The sequence below is a fragment of the Dasypus novemcinctus genome, chromosome 16, assembly GCF_030445035.2.
Source record: "Dasypus novemcinctus isolate mDasNov1 chromosome 16, mDasNov1.1.hap2, whole genome shotgun sequence".
Taxonomy (NCBI): Eukaryota; Metazoa; Chordata; class Mammalia; order Cingulata; family Dasypodidae; genus Dasypus; species Dasypus novemcinctus.
The window spans coordinates 48,003,000-48,015,430 of record NC_080688.1 but is presented as its reverse complement, the minus strand read 5'-3'; the positions used below and the strand labels follow the sequence as shown (position 1 = coordinate 48,015,430).

Sequence of the window (12,431 nt, the reverse complement as noted above, 5' to 3'; positions counted from 1 at the left end):
ATCATGCACACCATTCCCTTACGTTCTCTGTCTATCACTGAAGGAAAAACTGGATGTGTTAGACATATTGAGATAAGACTGTCTGTATTACTGGATTTTCTGAGTAATTTCCCTATGTGAACCTGCGCTTCCTCCTTCACCTGCATGAAATGAGATAATCACATGTTATGTCAGGCACTTTACTAGGAGATGTATTATATTTTGAATGATGTAAAAATACTAATACTACAATTACCTGTTTTTCTAAAAAACAAAAACAAAAACAAAAAAATACTTGACACAGAATTCTTGTCTTTTCATATTAGGTATAGTTCAGTATTTCAGAACATAAAATTTCAGATTTGACTTAAGTAGACATACTTGTGTTTTTTACAGCAGGAATCTATTATATAAAATCACCAATCAGTCTGTTGAAAAAGAAGTCCTTTGTCTCAGGGTCATTTGAAAGGAGGTAACAATGGATCTCTAGTCCTTTGTAAAAAAATAAAAATAAAAAACAAACTTCTTCTTTTGTTACAAACATTCTTTTTGCTTAGATTTCACCATGAATTCCTTTGGCTTCATTACCACTTAATGCTTTGTCTAATTTAATCTGTTTCCTTCTTTCTTTTCTTACTGGGATTTCACAGTAAACCATTGCATACCCATAAAAACGAAACAACTCTTTTTACTTGCTTAGAACCCAAGATTTTTGGCCTTTAAATAAAGTATTTGGACCTTTGAATAAAGTATTCAACCAAAGAAGGGATCTTAGATAATGTCGATTTTTAAATATTTACTTAGGGTAGGGAGAGTTCAGTTGAAGATCCTTTAAAAAAATAGCCTTTTCTAAATACTTTCCTTTCCTTGAGGAGTTTAAAGGTTGACTAAGACTTGAATGCTTAATTTGTATCTACACCAGGTGAATGTTCATCAATTTGTATCCAAAATTACTCTTTCAGAATGCATTTACTCCATACCTACTCTATGCCCAGGAGGTAGATGAAATGCAGACAGCAGAAAAAAAGAGATGATGTTGGCCTAAAGTACTGATGACCTAGTTGGGACTATGAGAGGGTTTCTAGTTGTGTCCTGTCTGTGCAATCCAGAGTAAAGATAAGTGCTATGGGGGTTTTAGATACTTCCTTAGCATTTATTTTACCTTTTCTTTCTAAACTTTTGCTACTTTTAATCAATAATGGAACTGGAAATCTCTTTTAGATTAGAGAACATTCTATAGCAGCAGGTGTTTAATCAGAATATTTTCTAAGCAGAGAACTATCCTGGCAGTCACAAATGAAGAAAAACCTTCCAGATTTGGTTGGCTTTATTATTAAATATACTATTCCAATTAATTATGTTGCTTTCCTTTAAATTCTTGCAGTTTTTCAGAAAACAGGAAGCTCTTGATCATGGGCTATACTAGAATTTCTGTGCTTTCAGTCTCAGAGTCAAAGTGAGTAGAGAAGAGAGCTGTTGAGAACTGGTTACGGTATCTTTATTCCTAGAAATGGTCAAAATGGATGCATTAGCCCACTCGTAGTCTATAGAGAGACTTTGTTTCTGTGGTGCTCACTGTGTGCTATCATTGAGGTACTTAATTGTGACATTAAATTCTCCTGTTGATAGAAAATTCTAGCTAGGACCCCTTTTGTTGTCAATAATATAAAAACACTTTTTTTGTCTCTATGTTTGTTATACTTGATATCACTAATTTAGAGCCTTGCTCCAACATGGTTTCATAAATAAGCTAGAGCCAAAACTTAAATATATTTGAATTTACCCATTCAAATTCTGGATTAACAACTTCTATTCATTATTACACTCAAGTAAATACGTTTTTAAGATGTGAGACAATATTTTTAGTAATTTTAAGGTAATATTGTGGTTTTTATGAATTAATGAGCTGGTAAACATAATGTATCTTCTACAATCACAAACTGGGAAGCTTCAAAAAATATGTCATAAACATAATGGTTATGAATGCTGTTTCCTATAAACTTTGTGGAGTTATTTTGAAGTGAAAAAAAAAAAACCGTAGATAACAGACAAATTTTACAACTGGGAGCCACATTTAAACTGCTTTCTTAGCAAGGACTTTTAATAAAATTGGTTTAAAAAAAGAACCTCTAGTTTTCTGTGTTGAAGCTGGTTTATCTATTTTGATTGAATAATGCAGGTACCTCAGTTCTTCAACTATATTTCCAAGCCGCTGTCTATCAGTTTAGGCTTATGTTTGACTGCAAGTTATAGAAACCCAAAAGACAAAAATTCAGGTAGGAGATTTGAAGTTGGTGTTGCCCAAGGTAGCAGGGACCCTGGATTAACTGGCTTCAATTCTAGGTCCAGTTTCCCTCACGCTCCAAAACTGTTGCTCAAGTCCACCTATTACATCCACATTCCACATTAGGAAGAATAAAAGAAAGGCCTAATCCTCTCTCATCAGAGATACATCTTATTTGGTGTTTCTATTCAGCATTACACTGGAGGTTCTAGCCAGGGTAATAGGCAATCAAAAGGGAAAAATGCATCCAGAATAAAAAGGGGAAATAAACTTCTCTATTTGCAGGTGAATTGATCTAGTATATACAAAATCCTAAGTGCACACACACACAAAACATTAGTATATATATAAACAAGTTCAGTAGCATTGCAGTATACAAGTTCAATATACAAAATCAATTGTTTCTCTACCCTAGCAATGACCATGCTGAAAATGAAATTAAGAATATTTTTACAGAATTCCCATTTATAAAAGAAATGCAAGACTTGTAACCTGAAAACTACAAAACATTGTTGAAAGAAATTAAAGAGGACCTAAATAAATGGAAAGATATCCTGTGTTCTTGGATTGGATGATTTAATATTGTTAAGATGACAGTACTCCCCAAGTTGATTTATAGATTCAACCCAATTGCCATCAAAATATCAGCTTGCATTCCTACAGAAATTGGCAAGCTGATCCTAAAATTTATGTGGAAATGCAAGGGTCCCGAAATAGCCAAAACAATCTTGAAAAAGAGCAGTGTTGTAGGGCTCATATTTCCTGATTTCAAAATTAATTACAGAGCTACAGTAATCAAGACAAAGTGGTATTCACATAAGGATAGCTATATGGATCATTGCAGTAGCATTGTGAGACCAAATATAATCCTTTACATTTATGGTCACTTGATTTTCTACAAGGGCACTAGGCCAATTTGAGAAGGAAAAAAACAGTTTTTTCAAAAATTGTTACTGGGAAAGCTGGATATACACTTGCAAAAGAATGAAGTTGGACCCCTACCTCATACCATACACAAAAATAATCTCAAAATGGAACACGAACCTGTTTCTAAGAGCTAAACTATAAAAGTCAACAAAACATAGGTGCAAATCTTCATGATTTTGGGTTAGGCAATAGTTTCTTAGTTATGAAACCAGAAGTGCAAGTGACAAAAGAAAAAATAAATAGGATTTCATAAAAACTTAAAACTTTTATGCTACAATGGGCATCATCAAGAAAGTGAAAAGATAATCCGTGGAGTAGACAAAATATTTGCAAATGGTATATCTGATAAGGGATTTTTATATCAAATATAAAGAACTCTTACTGCCCAATAATAAAAAGACAATCCAATTTAAAGGTGGGCAAAGAATTAGAATAAACATTTCTCCAAAGGAGATATACAGATGGCCAATAAGTATGTGAAAAGATGCTCAACATCTGTAATCATCAGGGAAATGCAAATCAAAATCACAGTGTGATACCACTTCACACCCACTAGGATGTCTATAATTTAAAATATTCCTCATTCAATTTTCTAACAAACATTTATTGTAATTTAAATTCTGTACTTTATACACAAGGCAATGTGGGAAATGGGCTAAAATATAAATCAGACTTGGCCCCTGCATTCCAGGTGTTGACATACTCATTGGTGAAAGGTATTCATATGTAATTTTATAGAGGGAAGGATAGACTAGTGCTATCTATAGAGGATGAATAGGGAATCAAGAGTGGGGATGGGGACATAGAGTAAAGAAGAAAACTTGGAAAGGGAATATATACCATTTGAGCTGGTCCTTCCTCTCCAAGCTGGGCTTAGATGGAGAGGAGGCAATGGGGAGCCAGTGAAGGAAGGATTTTGGATAAGAAAATGCTCAAAGCACTGCTTTAGGAAAATTAATTTGGCAGTACAGTATAGAAGATGCATCAGAGGAGGCGAGAAACTGGAGCCATGGGGTATAGGCAGGGAATGACATGGGCAGTTGGATAATGCCGGCTACCGTGATCCCAGATCATCCCCTGACACTGAAGATATTCAAAAACAAAAGATAAATCATAAGAGAAATGCAGTGGTTTTGTAGCCGCATTTTCTCTAGGTTCTTGGCTAAGCCACAGAAAATGAATTTTGAGAGCAAGCTGGGTTAGTTAGACCAGTGATTTTTTTAGGAAGGGAGGGAAGAGAAATGAGAGAAAATAACAGATCATGGGTCCCAGGTAGAGAGGGAAGAGGCTGAAAAGTGATAAAGAGGGCTGATTTATAGACTGCAGTTCCCCATTATAGATTATAAATGCCCAGGTTTTATGTGTTTTGTTCTAGGCAGGGAGCAAAGAAGGCCAGAATAGGGGGCAAAAGGCAGGAACAGGGGTCAAAGGCAAGAGAGAGCCAGTTCGGCCTTTGTGCTTGCTTTTTGAATCATTAATTATTCTGCCCCTTTGCTGATGATGGGAGGATTCCTGTTTGCTGTTTTGGTTGATTACCCCACCCATCAATCCCCCAGGAAGGCCCAATGATAAGGCCCATGGAGAATATCCGGGGCTTCTCCTGGCTTCCGGAGGAAATCTCGTTCCAAATGGGGGAACTTCACGGGACTTCCAGCAGCCATCTTGGAGGTACCGAAGTGCATGTGGGCTTTCCTACCAGGTTTCAGAACTGTCTATTGATTCCCTAACCAGCCTGCTTCATTTTCAGTATTTAGTTGGGTTAGTAGGATTTCTTTCCACATAAGAAAGGACTGTAAGGTCAAGTAAATGCATAATTAAAATTAAGCAACACCATTTATTACCGTGAGGAAGTATTATGTTATCCGGTGACCAGCTTGACTTTTAAGATTGGTAAAATAACACACAGCCGTTAAATTAGATTTGTAGTAAGTGTCAACACAGAAATCACATAATCTATTCATTTGCCCATTGTTGATAGATTTAGCTATGACATAAGGAACGGTTTATGTCCATAGCTGAGGAGTTCAGTTCATCTCATTCTCGTTATACATATATTAACAAATAATTTCAGTAGCGCTTTATTGGTCAGCCAGCAAATTACTGAATAGCCACCTTAGACAAGGTCCTATGAAGATTCTGAGAAGAAACCAAGCTTATTGGGAATAAAAGCATACTTTAAAAAAGAATAAGTCAGCAGTATAATATATATTTGTATGCAAAGTGGAAAGTCAGGTATTCTAGGAGCTGAACGGTTTAAAAGCACAAGCCTTCCTTAATGCTACAGTACTGAGAACAAAGAGATACAAGTATGGAAAATCAAATATATTTTAATTTACTGCTTGCTAAAATCCCATCCTAAAGAGAAGTATGTAAAATCACATAATCTTTTTCTTTTCTCTGTTTTTTAACTAGGGTTTGTGACATGAGAATAGCAAAACAAACATCGGTATGTTTCTTTTGTTCTTTGAGTCATTTCCAACCTTAATAGCATACTCAGCAGTAAGCCAACAGATAGAACAAAACACTATTAATTATCACTCTAAATTCCCACCTGAGTACACCTGTACTTCATTTTCACGTTTTTAGGGAAAAACAAGCAGTTAATAGACACAAGTTCTGTAAGAAATGCCGTATAACTAAATAGTTAAGTAATTCGTACACAGGAGCCCTACAGTTACTGCAGTAACTCAGTTATATTCAATTGTAATGATAATTGTAATGAATTAAGGTCAGTTCAGGCAAAGCTAAAATAGTTACAAACAGTATTAAAAACAGAAGATTCGATGTCTTGGGGTGAAATCTTCTAAATAAAGATTAACATATTGTATTAAAATATTAAAAAAGAAAACAAAAACCTGAGGCTGTCTGAACTGTTCCATTGCATTACTGGGGGCACTAGCGATGAATGGTTTAGAGAGGATCTCGTCCAACAGCATTTATTGTCCTGAATATTTGGCTTCCTAAACGCTATAGCCATGTTTCTCAAACTCAGTGATATATAGGCCAGTTTTAAATGGAAAGAATGCTGCAACTCCCACAGTGTTCAATTATTTTTATTATAATGTCATTTTAAATATGTATAAACATAAAAATTCAATCTAAGTTCCCTGTGCTCATAGCTCTAAGACAAATTTACAAATTATGTATAGAATATAAACAAAACTACAAAATCAATATAGTTTAAGTGACCAGTATTAGGATTAGGATCAGGAAAAATCTTCATGACTGTAGCATTTCAGTTAGCCTTTCAAGAGTGAATAGTGTTAGGACCTGAGTAGATGGATCAAGAGAAACCAGAAGGGCCCAGATGCATATATGTGGATCAGGGAATTGTTCCTTTGGGCTCTGGTGTAGGGTGTAGGGAAGAGAAGGTTCTCTCTGGAACTAGGTCATGGGGGCATTGAGCATTGGGCCAAGGAATCGAGGCCTCATTTTTATGAATGGGAACCAGAAGGCATGTGAGCAAAGGAATAAGATGCAGTGTGGTATTTTTGAAAAGAATTATTTGTTAGCAATATTTAAATAAATTGGAAGAGTAAAAAACTGGAGACTGAAAATCTGGCTAAGAGATCAGCTTCATGAGGGTAGGTACTTGGTCCACGGCTATGTTGCCAAATCCTAGAACAGTTAGTCCTCAGTGTGTTTGTTGAATGATATATGATGCTTGAATGAATGGCAGGGAGACATCTAGGTAGAAATAAACAGAAGGTAGTTAGAAGTCAGGAAGCAGAGCTCGGAATAGAAGTTAGCAACTTGTAGCATGGATTTGGGAATTGTCCATAACTAGTTGAATGCTTGAAAAGCCTAGAAAATTGTGAATGAGAGAGGAAGGGTAAATCAGCTAAGGCAGGAACCTTGATTAACTCCTACAGTATCAGCTAGTGTAAAGTGGAGGGAAAAACAAAGAAGGTAACAAGGGGAGATCAGCGAGATGAATTAGGAGAATGCATTGGCCCAAAGCCAAGGAAGGAGAAAGGAAAGTTATTTGTACGTGTCCAGACTATAAATATTTATTTTAAATTTTGAAATTGATTTTTTAAAAAGATTTATTTTATCTATTCCCCCTCACCATTACCACTTATTGTTACTCTTACTGTCTGCTTTCTGTATCCATTTGCTGTGTACTCTCTGTGTCTTCTCGTTTTCTCTTTGGGAGGCCCTGGCACCCAAACCTGGGACACCTCCCATGTAGGAGAGAGGCTCTTGATCGTTTAAGCCACCTCAGTTCCCTGCTTTGTTGTCTCTCATTGTGTTTCCTCTTTGTGTCTTCTTGTTGTGTCAGCTCACCATGCCTGCCCTGAAACTGATTTTTGAGGCAGATTTACTTTAATGGTTTTGTGGGTTCTGGTTACACTTGTGCAGGGGTTCTTAACCTTTTTTGTTCTGTGGACCCATTTGTCAGTCAGGTGAAATGAATACTACTGTAATTTATTTATTGCATACAGTCATAAGTGAAGGAAATGCTAGATTTCAGTTAGAGGTCAGAGAAAATAAAGATGTGTTGATTGTTTTCAATTCAAGTGCATGGACTGCCTAAAATCTTCCATGCAGGGCCCTTGGTTAAGAACCCCTGTGTGTGTTGAAACCAATTTTTACAAAGGATGTATCACTTAATGTTGAGGGGTCAAGGTCAAACCAGGTAAGTAAATATCCCTGAAACTTGCTAGATGTGGGAAAATTTCAGGATGACATTAATGTATTTTGGAATTTAACACACAGTTCTCTTAAGACTTCTTAGTTGCTATATCCCTGAGCTAAATTTATACATTTTAGTGTGTTATACATTAAAAAGTATTTATTTTATGGATTCATTTAACATAGTGTCTCTATTGGTGACTGACCCTAGGATATTTTAAGTGATTACATTTAAGTTTTATTTCTTGACAGTTTTTGTGAAATTCTTTAACCTAAAGCAGGTACACAGTTATGAACAACAATAACAACAAAAGCATAGGTTAAAAATAGGCATTGGTTTCTTACTATTTTATGGCTTTGAAAATCGCTCTGAATCCTCTTGCTAGTATTTACTACACCAGCTAGCAATAGAATAGAACGTTAAATTTTCATTTTGATGAACTTGACTGCGATTGTTTCTTGGCTGTGTCTTTAGAGCCCACTATGGAATAAAATTAAAACAGCTTTTATGATGTAACCAGTTAGTTGCAGAAAACCACATTTTTCTCTTTTCTCTGAATGTGTGTTTCACCTCTGAGTTCCCTGCATATGCCCCATGGCTCCAGTTTCTCCCTCCTCCAATCCATCTTCTATATTGTATTGCCAGATTAATTTTCCTAAATGCTTTGAGCATTTTCTTATCCACAACTCTTCAGTGGCTCCCCATTGCCTCCTCTCAACTAAGTACAACTTAGATGGAAAGGAAGGACCAGCTCAAATGCTATATATTCCCTTTACCAGTTTTCTTCCCCACTGCATGTCCCCATCCCTACTCTAGAGTCCCTATTCTTCCTGTATAGATAGCACTAGTCATACTATAAAATTACATCTGAATGACTACATCTCACCAATGAGAATTCCAGCTTTTTGAATGCATCGGTCAAGTCTGATTTATATTTTTGTCCATTCCCCATTGCCTTGTGTATAAAAGATAGAATTTAAATCCCAATAAATGTTGGTTAGATAAATAAATGAGGGATATTTAAAAAGGATAAATTTGTAAACTGCCTCCCTCTGCTATATATTCCTGATCTTCTTACCCTTTGTTTTTTCTTATTCCTATAGTATCTTTCATCTTCTAATTCTTAGTTTTCCATTTGTCTGTGTCCTCCCTATTATATAGTAAGTTTCCTGGAGCACACATCTTTGTTTTGTTCACTGACATATCTCAAGTGTTCAGAACAGTTGGTGCTTGCTGTATTGGTTGAGTGGATGAGTGAACCTTGAAGCAGAAGACCATCCTCTCCTGGATTCTTGCATTACTGTTGGTGGTTTTCAAGATATGGGGTGGGGAGGTGTTGGAAGATCAGAGAAACATAGAAAGATTTGAGGTTCAATCAGTTCCTGTCAGTTATTAGCTTTGTGGCTTGGCAAGTTTCTTGACTGCTCTGAAAGTCATTTCCTCAGCTGTAAAAGGATAATACACCCAAATACAGTTGTTCATAGAAGGATTAAATTCGAGAATGTATATAAAGCATGCAATAAAACTAAAAGCTGAAGTTTCCTGATGACTCCTAAAATGCTAGACTTGGTGCCAGGCATGCCATTCCCTGTTACTGTCTTCACAACCACTCTGCGAAGCAGGGACTATTGTTACCCCCACTTGACAGGAGAAGAGAAGATGGTTCTCAAGACCACGTGGTGGTGGGTAGTTGAACAATGACTCAGGCCGGGCCTGCTTGACCCTAAAGTCCGTGCTTATAATAAACTCCTCAGCCGCAGTGTATACCTGCCCTTCCCACCCTCCTGCCCCACTGCTGGCTGGGGGCTGTATGCTTTCACTTTTGGAGAAGTGATTCTAGATTTTTTTTCTCTGCCCTAACACACTTGAGGGATACAAAAGGCTCTTAAGTACCAGTGGCCCATAGAAGGTGTCTGTGAAAAAACTAGTGAAGAGCAGGGGAGTTTGATTTGAAAAATCTCTTCATCTTCCTCTTCATTCTCGCCCCTACCCTCCTCCAGTGAATCAAATCCACCCCCACTCGCTGTTGAAGATATATCAGGGTCTGTTTTTTTCCTCCCAGTCCCCTACAAAAATACAGCTTTTGACCTACAGCAGAGATAAGGGTATCCACTGCATTGCTTTACAGGTGGGTGTTATTGGTTTGGAAACAAATTAGATGGTTTATGGTTGTGATAACCAAATTCATCATTTTAGCCTCCTAGTATATTTATTTTAAAAGTAGTAAAACTTGAAAGAATTTTTGAGGAATCTATAAATGCCACTTCAAAACACAGCCAAGGGAAGCAGATTTGGCCCGATGGATAGGATGTCCACCTACCACATGGGAGGTCCAGGGTTCAAACCCAGGGCCTCCTAACCCATGTGATGAGCTGGCCCACGGGCAGTGCTGATGCTCGCAAGGAGTGCCCTGCCACACAGGGGTGTCCCCCACCTGTGCGCAAGGAGTACGCCCCATAAGGAGAACCGCCCAGTGCAAAAAAAGTGCAGCCTGCCCAGCAATGGTGCCACACACATGGAATGCTGACACAGCAAGATGACGCAACAAAATGAGAAGATTCTGGGTGCCGCTGACAAGAACACAAGTGGACACAGAAGAACACACAGCAAATGGACCCAGAGAGCAGACAACAGGGTGTGGGGGGAGGAAGGGGAGAGAAATAAATAAAAAATAAATCTTAAAAAAAAAAAAACAAAAACAAAACACCACAACCAAGTCACTAGTAACTCTTAATTATTGTAATATAATAAACATCGAAACAGGGGAAGACTAATTGTTTTCTGGATAAAGGAATTAAGCCTTTTCCGGTATCTTCTTTGAGCTTTTAAAATTACTAAACTAGGATTAGTGGAATGGATTTCTCTTTTCAAGTAGTTTCTCAGTTCAAATGCTAAAAAGTTACTTCACAAAATATTAAAATGAAAAATACTTTCATTTGTATTCTACAAAGTTTTACTATTTTTAATTGACTGGGAGGTTTTGTAGGAGGCCAAACAGAACAGGCAAAACATAAATATTTAAAAGGAACTGTGGGGCTTAATTTCAGATACTCTTTTAACAGAGAGATGAGATTATTACTTATCTTTGGTAGTTATAATGCAGTGATTAAGAGCATAAGCGTAGGCATCAGTCTGACCTAGGTTTGAATTCTCCGTTATTTGTTTATTAAGTCTCTGAGCTTAGACAAGTTATTTAGCACTCTACACCTTGATCTTTCTCACCTGCAAAGAAGGAAAAATACCTATCTCATAAAGTTATCATATTACATGAAAAAGTATCTGAAAAGCACCTATACAGTGCTTAATCCATTGTTGGCACTCAATAAATGACTTATAATCGCTGAAGTATGATCATTTAGCTATAATAAGGTATTTGAAAAATCTGCTTGCATATAAATGGAAGACACTTGATAAAATCCTGTGTACATTGTCACCTTGGTATAGAATATATATTTTATTGCTAGTTCAGAGGTGAACTTTATTTCATTTTAGATTGAGCTATCAACTTCTGCATTAGTGAACTTAACTAATGGAAATTCAGTGTAGGGTATCGAGTAAATAGATGGCTAATTCTAAGTGTCTTATATAAAATTCTGTTTTCCAGGAGAATGCGTAGAAGGGCTGCGAGAAAACGACTATCTTCTGATTCATTCGTGCCGCCAGTGGACAACCATCACTGCCCATAGCTTGGAAGAGGGGCACTATGTCATTGGGCCAAAGATAGAGATTCCAGTACATTATGCTGGTAAGACTCTTCTCAAGGGGCAAGAAAAGGCAGAGAGAAGGAGATATGAGTATACTATTCTTTTTCACTCTACAATGGAAAAATAGGAATTGCCTATAAACCAAAGAGTAGAAAAACTTAGAGAAGAATCAAAACCCTTTTGTATGGTTATTTTGTTGACCAATGAAAGCTCAAATTAATATTTCATAGTAATTCTAATTAACACATGTAGTTAAACTCAAATTCTTATATAGTTATAAGTATATTATAAATATCTTATAATTACAATATTTATTTATAACATTTATAAGATGAAAATTCCACAACATGATGAATGTCTCTGTAGTCTTAATATTAAAAAATCAGTACATGTAGCCAGTTCAAATGGCTGTGTAAAACTTGCAAATTGTTTTGTGAAGTTTGATGTAATGTTTTCATAAGAGATTCTGAATGGGCATTGTGGTTTTAGTTTTCAAAAATATTGCATTGAAAGTTCAGATATACTATACATGTCTCTCTTTTCAACTAGGCCTTTTGAGCACAGGCAACTGAGATGACTTTATAGCCTTAGTTAAATAAAGATCATACTACTTTCTCACCTCTCTTTGAACTCTCTTCATTTCAACAAATGCCGTTCAAAAAGTTTTACTGAGCACTGTTGTAGGAGTTTGGGTTACACCTGGTGGCTTGAAATTTTTTTTTCTGTAGTGGTGACTTATAAATGCACTTATAAATTCTGGACAGGGAGGCAAATTTACTAACCTGGATACTATAGTAACCTGATGATTGTACTGCCTCTTAGAAGTTAGACAAGTGTTCTTTTTAAATGAAGAACTAGCTTTGTTGCTTATTTATCAAGGCTTTGGGTGTGGTGGAGGACT

At 36.5% G+C, this 12,431-nt stretch overlaps 1 protein-coding gene across 3 annotated transcripts in view; it reads left to right on the top strand.

Annotated features, from left to right (window-relative positions):
* GAREM1 (GRB2 associated regulator of MAPK1 subtype 1) overlaps positions 1–12,431 on the top strand; it is a 203,988-nt gene that overhangs the window by 57,396 nt on the left and 134,161 nt on the right. For 2 of the 3 annotated variants that reach the window (XM_004478997.4, XM_058277599.2), the window contains exon 2: positions 11,431–11,571. In XM_004478997.4, the coding sequence (XP_004479054.1) occupies positions 11,431–11,571 (141 nt within the window). Of the gene's footprint in view, positions 1–11,430; positions 11,572–12,431 lie in introns of those variants that run through there. The other variant, XM_004478999.3, reaches the window with a different exon arrangement.